Consider the following 11,993-nt stretch of genomic DNA (forward strand, 5'->3'; position numbering starts at 1 on the left):
GTGTAGAATTAACGCTCTTTCTGGATTTTGGAAATTTAGTGGGTAGCGGCCTTTAATTTGCTCTGCATGCATTATTGGTGTCTACGTTGTACTAACGGAGGATATTTTGCTAGATTCTGCATGCAGAGTCTCAATTTGGTTTTGTTTGTCCCACTTTTGTGAAATCTGGTTGGTGAGCGGACCCCAGACCTCACAAACATAAAGGGCAATGGTCTCTATGGACGATTCAAGTCATTTTAGCCAGATCCTAATTGGTATGTTGAAATTTATGTTCCTTTTGATGCATAGGAATGCCCTCTTGCCTTGTCTTCAGATCGTTCACAGCTTGTGCGAAGTTACCTGTGGCGCGATGTTTAGGCCGAGGTATGTAAGTTTTTTGTGTGCTCTAGGGCAACGGTGCTAGATGGAATTGTGGTCCTGGCGACTGGACCTTTTTGGAAAACCATTATTTTGTCTACGAGATTTACTGTCAGGGACCCAGGTCGACAGAATCTGTGCAGAGATCTAGGTCTGCTGTAGCCCTCCTTGGTTGGTGACAGAAGCACCAGATCATCAGCAAACAGTAGACATTGGATCTTCGGATTCAGATAGAGGACGGAAAGTACGAGAAGGAGAAAAACCCGGTTGCAGCAGAACTAGTTCTAGTGCCCGCCGCCATTCGTTGATATATATGTTGAAGAGGGGGGGCTAAGCTGTCCCTGTCTCACCCCACGACCCTGTGTGAAGAAATGTGTGTGTTTTTTGCCAATTTAACCGCCACACTTGTGGTGTGTACATGGATTTTATAATGTCGTTAAGGTTTTACCCCAAACACCACTGTCCATTAATTTGTCTAGCAGACCCTCATAGCCAAATTGAGTCGAATGCTTTTTTTGAAATCAACAAAGCGATGAGAAGACTTTGCTTTGTTTTGGTTGTTTGGTGTCAAGTAGGGTTGTAGGGTGAATACATGGTCGTTGGGTACGGTAAATTTGGTTAAAAGCCAATTTGAAATTTGCTCAGACATTGTGTTCTTGAGGAAAGTACGGAGTCTGCTGTTAATGATAATGCAGAGTATTTTACCAAGGTTACTGTTGACGCCTATTCCACGGTAGTTATGGGTTCAAATTGGTCGCACTTTGGGATTGGGGTGATCAGTTCCTTGGTTCAAAAATATTGGCGGAAGATGCCAGGAGCTAAGGACCCCGAGTAAAAGAGTTTTAGTATAGCCAATTGGAATTTGTTGTCTGTTATTTGATCATTTCATTTTAGATACCATTCAACACCACAGGCGTTGTTTGTTGGGTTGGAGGTTTTATTTTGTCCTGTACTCATTCAAGGTAATTGGAAGAATCCAGTGGGTTCTGGAGTCTTTAATAGTTGATTCGAGGATTTGTATTTGATCAGGTATATGTTTTTGCTCTTTATTCTTTGTTATAGAGCCAAAAAGATTGGAGGAAGTGGTTTCCCATACATCTCCATTGGATAGATAATTCTTAGTGTCTTGTTTGTTTAGTGTTTCAAATTTTCCCAGAATTGGGTAGAGTCTATGGATTCTCAAGTACATGAGCTGATTTCGACATGCGGGTCCTTCTTTTTCCGTAGTGTATTCTGTATGTTTAAGGATCACCATAGTGAAGGCGTAGGACTCAGGTTTTCCGGGGTCTCTATGTATTTGGTTGGGACAGTTTTCTCATTTCGTTCTTAGATTTTTGCATTCTTCATCAAACCATTTGTCATTGTGTCATTTTCGTTCGTTTTCTATTTGAGATTTTTAGATGTGATAGGGAAGCGAGAGGTAAATATATGTTAAGATTTTCTACTGCAAAGTTTACACTTCACTATGCTAGTGGAACATTTTACCCAGGAAGTTGTCTAAAAGGGATGGATTTAGCTCGTTGCCTAATGTTTTTTGGTCTAGGTTTCCAAAACTGCATTCCTCCATCTATAGCATTTCTAATGTTACTCAGTTCCTTTGGCTTGATGCCTCATGATTGAGTATGCTCTGTTCAAGTAGACGTAATTTTGCTGTGATATGATAGGGGTGTCAGTGGGCTGATGTGAACGCTCTGAGAGACCTGGTTGAGGTCAGTGATAAAGTAGGTCTACAGTGCTACTGCCAGAGAGGAGCTATAAGGTTTACCGCCATAGGAGTCCCCTCGAAGCCTACCATTCTTGACTATGTACATACCCAGCGTGCGACAGAGCTGCAGGACGTTGTGACCCGTTTTTGTTGGTTATGTGTCATGTGTGGCTAGGGGGCATATGGGGGAGGGAAATGCTGTTCACCTGCAGGCAGGGTTTGTCCCCCGGTGTGCTGAGGGGTCAGGTTCGTGTCCAGTTCTGGGCATTTAGGTCGCCACAGACTAATTACATGTCCCTGGCTGGAAATGATTGATTTACCCTCCAGGATGGAGAAGCTGTTCTTCATTAAAGTTATGGGGATTCTAGTGGGGGGAATAGGTAGCACACAGGAGGGACATTTCTCTTGTTAAGGATATTTCACTTCGCTAGAATTCTAGCCAAATGTAACATGTTCCTGTTTTGATTATTAATGGAGTGAGTTAGGTTCTGCTCTATACCAAATTAGCATTTCCCCTGAGTCCCTTCCCTGTTTCAAACCTGGTAGTTGGGTGGATGGGACATATACCAGCTCTCTGTAACTAGAGCGGCAACCAGTAGGTCCGTCTCCTCCTACCCAGGCTTCTTGCAGGAGGACAATGTGATGCATTACCGATTTCTTTGGTTGAAGTCCGGGTTCCATGCTCTTTAGGAGCCAAAGGCAGTGAACCTCGGGCCTTGGATATTCAGGAATGATATAGTGAAGGCTGTTTTGTTCAATAAGGTCCAGTGTTGTTGGTCGTGGTTGGCCTCAGGCAGTAAGTGTGAGCAGAGCCTGCTGAGCATCGGTACATGCCGTTGGCTTGGGTGAGTGATAAGAGTGGGGGTTGGCCTGTTTGCCCGCTCACGACCTGGGCGTAGTGTGACTTCCATGTTGATGCCCTCTTTGCTGGGGTGGGGGCATGAGGGTGGGGCAGGGTGCGAATAGGGTCGATCTGAGGGGGGCTAATTGGGGGTGGTCATGGTGATGTGGGTGGACGGTGATTGATTGGGTGGGTGTGAGGGAGTGTGGATGTGTCTGGGGCGTTGCATGTAGGTCTGGAGTGAGTCGTCACTGGCCCAGTTGGGGCCTCCTCTATTGATGTAGGTCCAGGGGGAGGGTCTGAGGTTGGAGGTGTCTCGCTGGTTGGGTGGTGTTATGATCTGTTGCTCCTGTGTGAAGTGTTGGGGACTGCGTAATTGAAGAGCGATGTCCATATTTAGAGTCCGGGCAAAGGTGAGGCACTGCCTGCCTTGTAGAGGTGGACCTGGTAATAGATGGCTGTTCAAGTCCAGGGTGGGTGGTGGGCCCGAAAGACATTTGGTTGAGGCACAGTCCGGAAAGCTATGCGTTACCCGCTGTATGTAGCAGGGTTGGAAGTCTTTTCGTGGTAGACAGGGTGGGAGATAACCACTGTGTGGTTGGGGAAAGTAGAAAAGCTTTTATCAATCACTCCTTCAGTGCTGTGCCACCATTATGCTGTGCCTCAGGTCGTTTGTGCCTGTGTGTATTATTATGTGGCTAGGGTGAAGCCTAGTTTGTCCTCAGACAGAAGGTCTAGGGCGCGCGGTGTGTTGGACACAGAGTAGGGACACACTGGTTTGGAAAAGTTTTTTGTCTTCTATAAATTTCCCATTGGAGTCACTAAGGATGGACCATCTAGTGTCTTGTGATTGTGATCCTCAGTGGGTTGTGGGGGGTTATCAGGAGGGAATATCAGGGGGGACAGGGGGGGTGCTCAGGGGGTGGAGCGCTGGGCTGGGGTTTTCTTTTCTTCTGTTCTGCGTGATGTTGACTGTATAGGTCAGGGTCGGTGTGGACTGTTCTCGCTGTGGTATTGAGACTTTGTGGTATTGCTGCCTGTGGTATTGAGACTCTCTCTCTCTGACTGTCTGTATCCAATAAGGACAGTGATCTATCTGTTACTGTTGACTGACTGTAATGTCTCTCTCTCTACTGACTGTCTGTATACAATATGACCAGTGATCATCCGTTCTGATTGGACTGACTAGATGTCTATCCCTCTCAATTGCAAATAAATCAATCATTTCAAGGGCTTTATTGGGCATGGAAACATAGTTTACTCTCTGTCTAACTCATTATTAGTTGAGAAGTGTTCCACTGTTGGTCACTACAACAACTATCATGTATTGATCGTTATATCTAGTATCAGATACATCATGCATTAGTGTCACACCAAAAAAATAGCTTAACACCAAAACAGTTAAATATTCAGGAAAATTTAAGAGAAGCAATTATGGGTGTGATGATTTGTCACTTCGTTTAATTTCAGTGTGACCACGTCCACCTCTGGGCAGGGGGTAGCCACACTCTGGGCTGTAGGGGGTCCACCTCTGGGCTAGGGGGTCCAACTCTGGGCTAGGGGGTCCACCTCTGGCTAGGGGGCCACCTATCTGGGCTAGGGGTACCACCTATGCGCGCTTATGGGTTCCACCTCGGGACTAGGGGGTCCGTCACCTCTGGGATAGGAGGTCCACGCTGGGCTAGGGGGTCCACCTCTGGGCTAGGAAGTATACTAACATTTGCTTTTGAGAGCCTAACTGAGTTACACATGATCTACATTTTAATAGTTTATAGAATTCCATGTGTACATCATGGTGGGTTGAACGATAAGGACGAGTAGTGTAGCCTATCTGGATGGCTGAGACGGCAATATTGGCTCCTCCCCTTGTCTATTGGCTTGGGGAGGGCCAATAGTATCACTCGTCTTGAGGAATGCATGATTGTCGAATGATAAGATGCTATGCTGAGTCCATATTTAATGATACTTCCTGGGGCCAAAACTGTAAAGAATACAAATGGAAAAATACAATTAAAAACGATCATAAAAAACGTAGCCCACAGATAAAGGAAAAAAATCCCAATAAAAACCCCACAATACAGTTATAGAAGATCTGAACTGATGAAAAAGCCTTTATGTTCCAGTGCCATCGACCATTTAATTGGAGAACCACAAATTAACCATATGACTTTATTTGAGTGGACAGAGATGCGCGAAACAAGGAGAAAATACATACAAAATAATGCAAATATTTTCCGTCCTGATTGACCAGGAGGATATGTCTTAGGCGAGGCAGCAGCTTCTGGAACGTTCTGTCCTGGGATGGTTCAGGCCATCTGTACAAGCTGGCTGATGATAGGTTGAGATTTACGACACATGTCTGCTGGCCTGTATGGTATCAGATGGAGGACAGAGGAAAGAAGACAGTGGTGTGTGTGTGTGTGGTGTTTGTTTGTGTTGGTTATTGGTGTGTGTGATGTGTAGTGTAGTTTGTGCTGTGTGTGTGCTGTGTGTGTTGTGTGTGTGTGAGTGTGTCGTGTGTGTGTGTGTCGTGTGCTCTGTGTGTGTGTGTGATGTGTGAGCGGTGTGTGGTAGATAGTAGAACATGCTTGAAGCGACCTGGACAGGTTCCTGTGTCTGAATCATTCAATCTTCTCTCCATCCCCCTTTTCCCCTCTTCTCTCCTTCTTTCCATCACCAACACTCTTCCTTCTCTTCTCTCTTCTCTCCAGACCCCTCTTTCCTTCTCTTCTCTTCTTCTTCCATCCCTCTTTGTCCTCCTTCTTCTTCTCCCTCCAACCCCCTCTTTCCTTCTCTTCTTCTCTTCTCTCATCCCTCTTCCTCCTCGCTCGCTTCTCTCCATTCCCTCTTCCTCCTTCTTCTTCTCTCCATCCCCTCTTTCCTCTCCTTCCTTCTCTCCAACCCCTCTTTCATTCTCTTCTTCTCTTCTCTCCATCCCCCTCTTCCTCCCGTTTCTCTCTCTCCATCCCTCTTCCCTCGTTTCTCTTCTCTCCAAACCCCTCTTTCCTTTCTCTTTCTTCTATTACTATCCCCCTCTTTCCTCCTCGTCTTCTATTACTCTCCATCCCCCCTACTTTCCGCCTGTATTCGCTTCTCTCCAAAACCCCCTATTTCCTTCTCTTCTTCTTTCTCTCATCCTCTTTCCTCTCGTCTTCTCTTCTCTCATCCCCCTCTTTCCTCTTGTCTTCTCTTCCTCTCATCCCCCCTTTCCTCCAATTCTTCTCTTCTCTCCATCCCTCCTCTTTCCTCCTCTTCTCTCTCTCTCCATCCCCCTCTTTCCTCCCTTCTTGTCTTTCTCATCCCCCTCTTTCCTTCTCTTCTTCTCTCTCTCCATCCCCCAATCTTTCCTTCTCTCTGCTTCTCTTTCTCTCCATACACCTCTTTCCTCTCTTCTTTCTTCTATCCATCCCCCTCCTTTCCCTCCTCCTTCTTCTCTTTTCCTCATCCCCCTCATGTCCCCTCTTCTTCTCTCCTCTCCACCCCCTCTTCCTCCTCTTCTTTCTTCTCTCCATCCCCTTCGTTCCTCTCTTTCTCTTCTCAAGACCCTCTTTCCTTCTCTTCTCATTCTCTCCATCCCCCTCTCCTCACTCTCATCTCCTCCTCTTCCTTCTCTTATCCTCTCCTCCTTCTCTTCTCCTCCTCTCCTCTCCCATATCCCTGTGGACTAACGGGTATATCAACTGAGCATGACATTGAAGATCATACATGTGAGGGGTGCATGTGTGAGAGAGCGAATGTGAGTCTACCCAGAGTGTGTTTTTGATCGAGCCAGCTGATCTCAGAGAACGGCAAACATGTGGCTCACATCCCCATCCAATTACTCCTCCCTTCTTTTCCGTTCAATCATCCCTCTTTCCAATCCCCCACACATCCATCCATCCGTCTAAGGTCCGTCTCGAGGAGGACGGGGAGATTGAAACTGAGAGAGAGAGAGAGAGAGGAGAGAGGAAGAGAGGAAACAAGAGAGGGACAGAGAGAGAGTAACAGAGAGAGAGAGACAAGAGAGACGAGAGAAAGAGAGCAGCGGAGAGAGAGAGCAGAAGAAAGAGAGAGAGAGAGAGGAAACAGAGAGAGAGAGACAGAGAGAGAGCAGAAAGAGAGACAGACAGAGAGAGAGAGAGAGAGAGCGGAGACGATGAGAGGATGAGAGAGAGAGAGAGAGAGAAGAAAAAGAGAGCAAGAGAGAGAGAGAGAGAGAGAGGAGAGCTTGGAACAAAGGACAGAAGAAAAAGGGAAGAATGGTAAAAAGAACGCGAGAGGCGAGGTGTAGGCTGGTAATAAACCATGTTCCAGAGTAGGGCTATACTTCCTGCTGGGGTGTGTCTTTATTCTAAAGAATGCAATAACATGTCTTCGAGAAACAAACAAAACAACGTTTCCTAACTCTGTCCCAACATACCAGAAACACACAATCATTAATTCACACACACACAGATAGTGCACAAACACATGCACACAAGCACGAAAAGTGGTATATGTGGGAACAGACCTGTAAATCTATACGGTAAGTACCTGAAGCCTCTTAATGTTATAGTACGTAGTCCTGAAGCCTCTTATGAGACGATACTGTAGTCCCTGAAGCCTCTTATGTATAGATCTGAGTCAGAAGCCCTCTTATGTTATAGATGCTGTATAGTCCCTGAGCTGGACTCCTCTTATGTATAGATACTGAGTCCTGAAGCTGAGCACTCTTATGTATCAGACACTGGTCCTGAAGCCTCTTATGTTATAGATACTGTAGTCCCTGAAGCCTCTATGTTCATAGATACTGTAGTCCATGTGAAGCCCTTATGTTAATAGATACTGTAGACCCTGAAGCCTCTTATGGAAAATAGATGATTGTAGACCCTGAAGCCTCTTATGAAAATAGATACTGTAGTCACTGAAGCGACTCACTCTTATGTATAGATCTGTAGACCCTGAAGCCTCTTATGTTTATAGAACATGATAGGACCTGAAGGCATATATGCTATAGATACGTAGTCCATGAAGCCTCTTATGTTATAGATACTGTCGACATGAAGCCAAACTGAGTTATAAGATACGTGTAGTCCCTGACAGCCTCTTATGACATAGATGCTGTAGTCCATGAAGCCTCTAGGTTCGATACTGTAGTCCCTGAAGCCCTTATGGACATAGATGCTGTAGACCCATGAAGCCTCATTATGTTAGAGATGGATGTAGACCCTTGAAGACTCTTAGAAATAGATACTTAGTCCCTTGAGCTGAAGTACTCTTATGTATATAGATACGTAGTCCCTGAAGCCTCTTATGACATAGATACTGTAGTCCCCTGAAGCTGAAGCTCTTATGTTTATAGATGTGTAGACCTGAAGCCTCTTATGAAAATAGGATACTGTAGACTCAATGAAGCCTCTTATGTTATAGGATACTTGTAGTCCCTGACAGGCATCTTATGTTATCAGAGCTGAGACCATGAAGCCTATATTTGTTATAGATACTGCAGACCCTGAAGCTCATTATGTTATAGAAACTGTAGTCCCTGAAGCCTCTTAGGTTATAGATACTGTGACCCTGAAGCCTCTTATGTTGATAGATACGTAGTCCCTGAGCTGAAGCCTCTTATGTTATAAGATACTGTAGTCCCTGAACTTCCTATGATTTCTATAGATACTGTAACATGAAGCCTCTTAGGTTATATAGACAACTGTAGTCCTGAGCCTCTTATGTTATAGATACTGTAGTCCCTGAAGCCTCTTATGTATAGACACTGTTAGTCCCTGAACCCTTTATGTTATTAGCTACTGCTAGTCCCTGAGCTGAAGCCTCTTATGTATAGTATACTGTAGTCCCTGAATCCTTTATGTTATAGATACTGTGACCCTGAAGCCTCTTATGTTATAGACACGTAGTTCCCTGAAGCATTTATCGTCTATAGATACTTAGTCCCTGAAGCTTGAAGCCTCTTATGTTATAGATGCTGTAGTCCCTGAAGCCTCTTATGTTATAGATACTGTAGCCATAAGCCTCTTATGACATAGATACGTAGACCCTGAAGGCCTCTTATGTTATAGATGCTGTAGACCTGAAGCCTCTTATGAATCAGATATGTAGTCCCTGAAGCTACAGCCTCTTATGTTATAGATACTTAGTCCCTGAAGCATCTTATGACATAGAACTGTAGACCCTGAAGCCCTCTTATGTATAGATACGTAGTCCCTGGGGAAAAAAAAAGGGGGCCTCTTATGACATAGATACGTTCGTCATGAAGCTGGAAGCATCTTATGTTGATAGATACTGTAGTCTGAAGCCTCTTATGACATAGAGTACTGTAGACCCTGAAGCTCTTATTTATAGATACTGAGACCCTGAAAGCTATTATTCTACATGCTGTAGACCATGGAAGACTCTTGTTATAGGGGGGGGGGAATTTTTTTTATTTTTTTTTTTTTTTTTGTTTTTGCACATGAGTCCCTGAGCCTCTATGTTATAAATACTGTAGTCCCCGAAGCCTCTTAGTTATAGATACTGTAGTCCTGAAGCTGAAAGCTCTTATGTTATAGATACGGTAAGCCCCTGAAGCCCTTATGGACATAAGATAATGTAGTCCCTGAAGCCCAAGTATAAAATACTGTAGTCCCTGAAGCCTCTTATGTTATAGATGCTGTAGTCCCTGAAGTGGAAGCCTCTTTGCTATAGATACTGTAGTCCCTGAAGCCTCTTAGTTATAGATACTGTAGCCCTGAAGCGGACTCCTCTCTTATGTATAGATACTGTAGTCCTGAGCCTTTATGTTATAGATACTGTAGTACGAGCTGACTCCTTCGATGTTATAGACTCTGGTCCCTAAAGCATCTTAGGTTCTTATAGGACACTGTAGTCCCTGAAGCTGACTCTATGATGTTATAGATACTGTAGTCCCTGAAGTTCTTATGTTATAGCTGTGTAGACCCTGAGCGTCTGATGTATAGAACTGTAAGACCCTGAAGCTGAAGACTCTTAGGTTATAGATACTGTAGTCCCTGAAGCCTCTGTTGAATAGATACTGTAGAAGAAGCTCTTATGAAATAGATACTGTAGACCCTGAAGCCTCTTATGTTATAGATACTGTAGTCCCTGAAGCCTCTTAGAAATAGAGACTGTAGTCCCTTGAAGCCTCTTATGAAATAGATACTGTAGACCCTGAAAGCTCTATGTTATAGATAACTGTTAGACCCTGAAGCCTCTTATGTTATAGATACGTAGTCCCTGAAGCCTCTTATGGTATAACATACGGTGCCCCGAAGCCTCTTATGTTATAGAGACTGTAGTCCATGAAGCCCTCTATGTTATAGATACTGTAGTCCCTGAAGCCTCTTAGCTTATACATACTGTAGTCACTGAAGCCTCTATGTTATAGATACTGTAGACCCTGAAGCCTCTATGTCTATAGATAAAGTAGACATGCAGACTCTTATGTTAGATACTGTAGACCCTGAAGCCTCTTATGTTATAGATAATGTTAGTCCTGAAGCCGCTTATGTTTACATACTGTAGACCCTGAAGCCTCTTTGTTATAGATACTGTAAGGCCCTGAAGCCTCTGAGTTATAGATACTGTAGTCACTGACGCCTTTATGTATATACATACTGAGTCACTGAAGCCTCTTATGTTATAGATACTGTAGACCCTGAAGCCTCTTCTGTTATAAGGATAAGTAGACCTGAAGCCTCGTATGTTAATATACTGTAGCCCTGCAAAGCCTCCTTATGTATAAGATTACTGTAGTCACTGAGCCTCTTATGTTATAGACACTGTAGACCCTGAAGCCTCTTATGTTATACATACTGTAGTTCATGAGGCTCTTATGTTATAACATACTGTAGTAGTCACTGAAAGCCTCTTATGTTATAGATCTGTAGACCCTGAAAGCCTCTTATGTATATATACTGTAGACCCTGAAGTCTCGTATCTTAAATTACTGTAGACCTTGACGCCTCTTATGAAATAGATACTGTAGTCCCCGGAGGGACTCCTATTATGTTATCGATACTGTAGTCCTGAAGCCTCTTAGGTTATAGACACTGTAGTCCCTGTGCCTTTATGCTATAAATACTGTAGTCCTGAAGCCTCTTATGTTATAGATACTGTAGTCCCTGAAGCTGACTCCTCTTAGTTATAGATACTGTAGTCCCTGAAGCCTCTGAGTGTAAAGATACTGTAGTCCCTGAAAGCTGACTCCTCTTATGTTATAGATACTGTATCCCTGAAGCCTCTTATGTTATAGAAATGTAGTCCCCCCTGTAGCCTCTTGTGTTATAGATACTCGTAAGTCCTGAAAGCTGACTCCTCTTAGTTATAGATGCTTGTATGACCTGAAGCCTCTTCATGTTATAGATACTGTAGACCTGAGTGAAACCTTTATGTTATAGATACTGTAGTCCTGATGCCTCTATGAAATAAATACTGTAGACCGAATCCTCTTATGTTTATAGAACTGTAGACCTGAAGCCTCTTATGTTAGTAGATGCTGTAGTAGACCTGAAGCCTTATTGTTATAGTACACTGTAGCACTGAAGCCTCTTATGTTATAGATAAAGTAGACCCTGAGCTCTTAGGTTAAGAACTTGTAGTCCCTGAAGCCTCTTATGTTATAGATACGTAATCAATGAAGGCCTCTTATGTATAGACACTTAGAACTGAAGCCTCTTATGTTAAGATACTGGAGTCCCTGAAGCATATATGTAAACATACTGTAGTCCCTGATAGCCTTTATTTATACTACTGTATGTCCTGAAGCCTCTTATGTGACATAGATTACTGTAGTCCATGAGCCTCTTATGTTAAGATGCTGTAGTCCCTGATGCCTCTTATGTATAGATTACTGTAGACCCTGAGCCTCTTATGGTATAGATACGTAGTCCTGAAGCCTCTTATGTTGTATTAGACGTAGAACCCTGAAGCCTTATGTTATAGATATGTAGAACCCTGAAGAGCCTCTTATGGTATACATACTGTAGTCCTGAAGCCGCTAGTCTATACATACTGTAGTCCTGAGCCTCTTATGGACAGAGCTAAGTAGACCCTGAAAGCCTCTTATGGTATTAGATACTGTAGACCCTTGAGCCTCTTATGTTAAACATAATGTAG

General features: G+C 43.9%; 1 protein-coding gene across 1 annotated transcript in view; it reads right to left on the reverse strand.

The window, feature by feature from the left end:
* Nucleotides 1–2,410, reverse strand: part of LOC120043281 (collagen alpha-1(XI) chain-like) — a 74,822-nt gene extending 72,412 nt beyond the window's left edge. The window contains exon 1 of the mRNA XM_038987903.1: nucleotides 2,383–2,410. Coding sequence (XP_038843831.1) covers nucleotides 2,383–2,410 — 28 coding nt within the window. The remainder of the gene's footprint in view (nucleotides 1–2,382) is intronic.
* Nucleotides 2,411–11,993: the final 9,583 nt, after the last annotated feature.

The sequence above is a fragment of the Salvelinus namaycush genome, unplaced genomic scaffold, assembly GCF_016432855.1.
Source record: "Salvelinus namaycush isolate Seneca unplaced genomic scaffold, SaNama_1.0 Scaffold885, whole genome shotgun sequence".
Classification (NCBI taxonomy): Eukaryota; Metazoa; Chordata; class Actinopteri; order Salmoniformes; family Salmonidae; genus Salvelinus; species Salvelinus namaycush.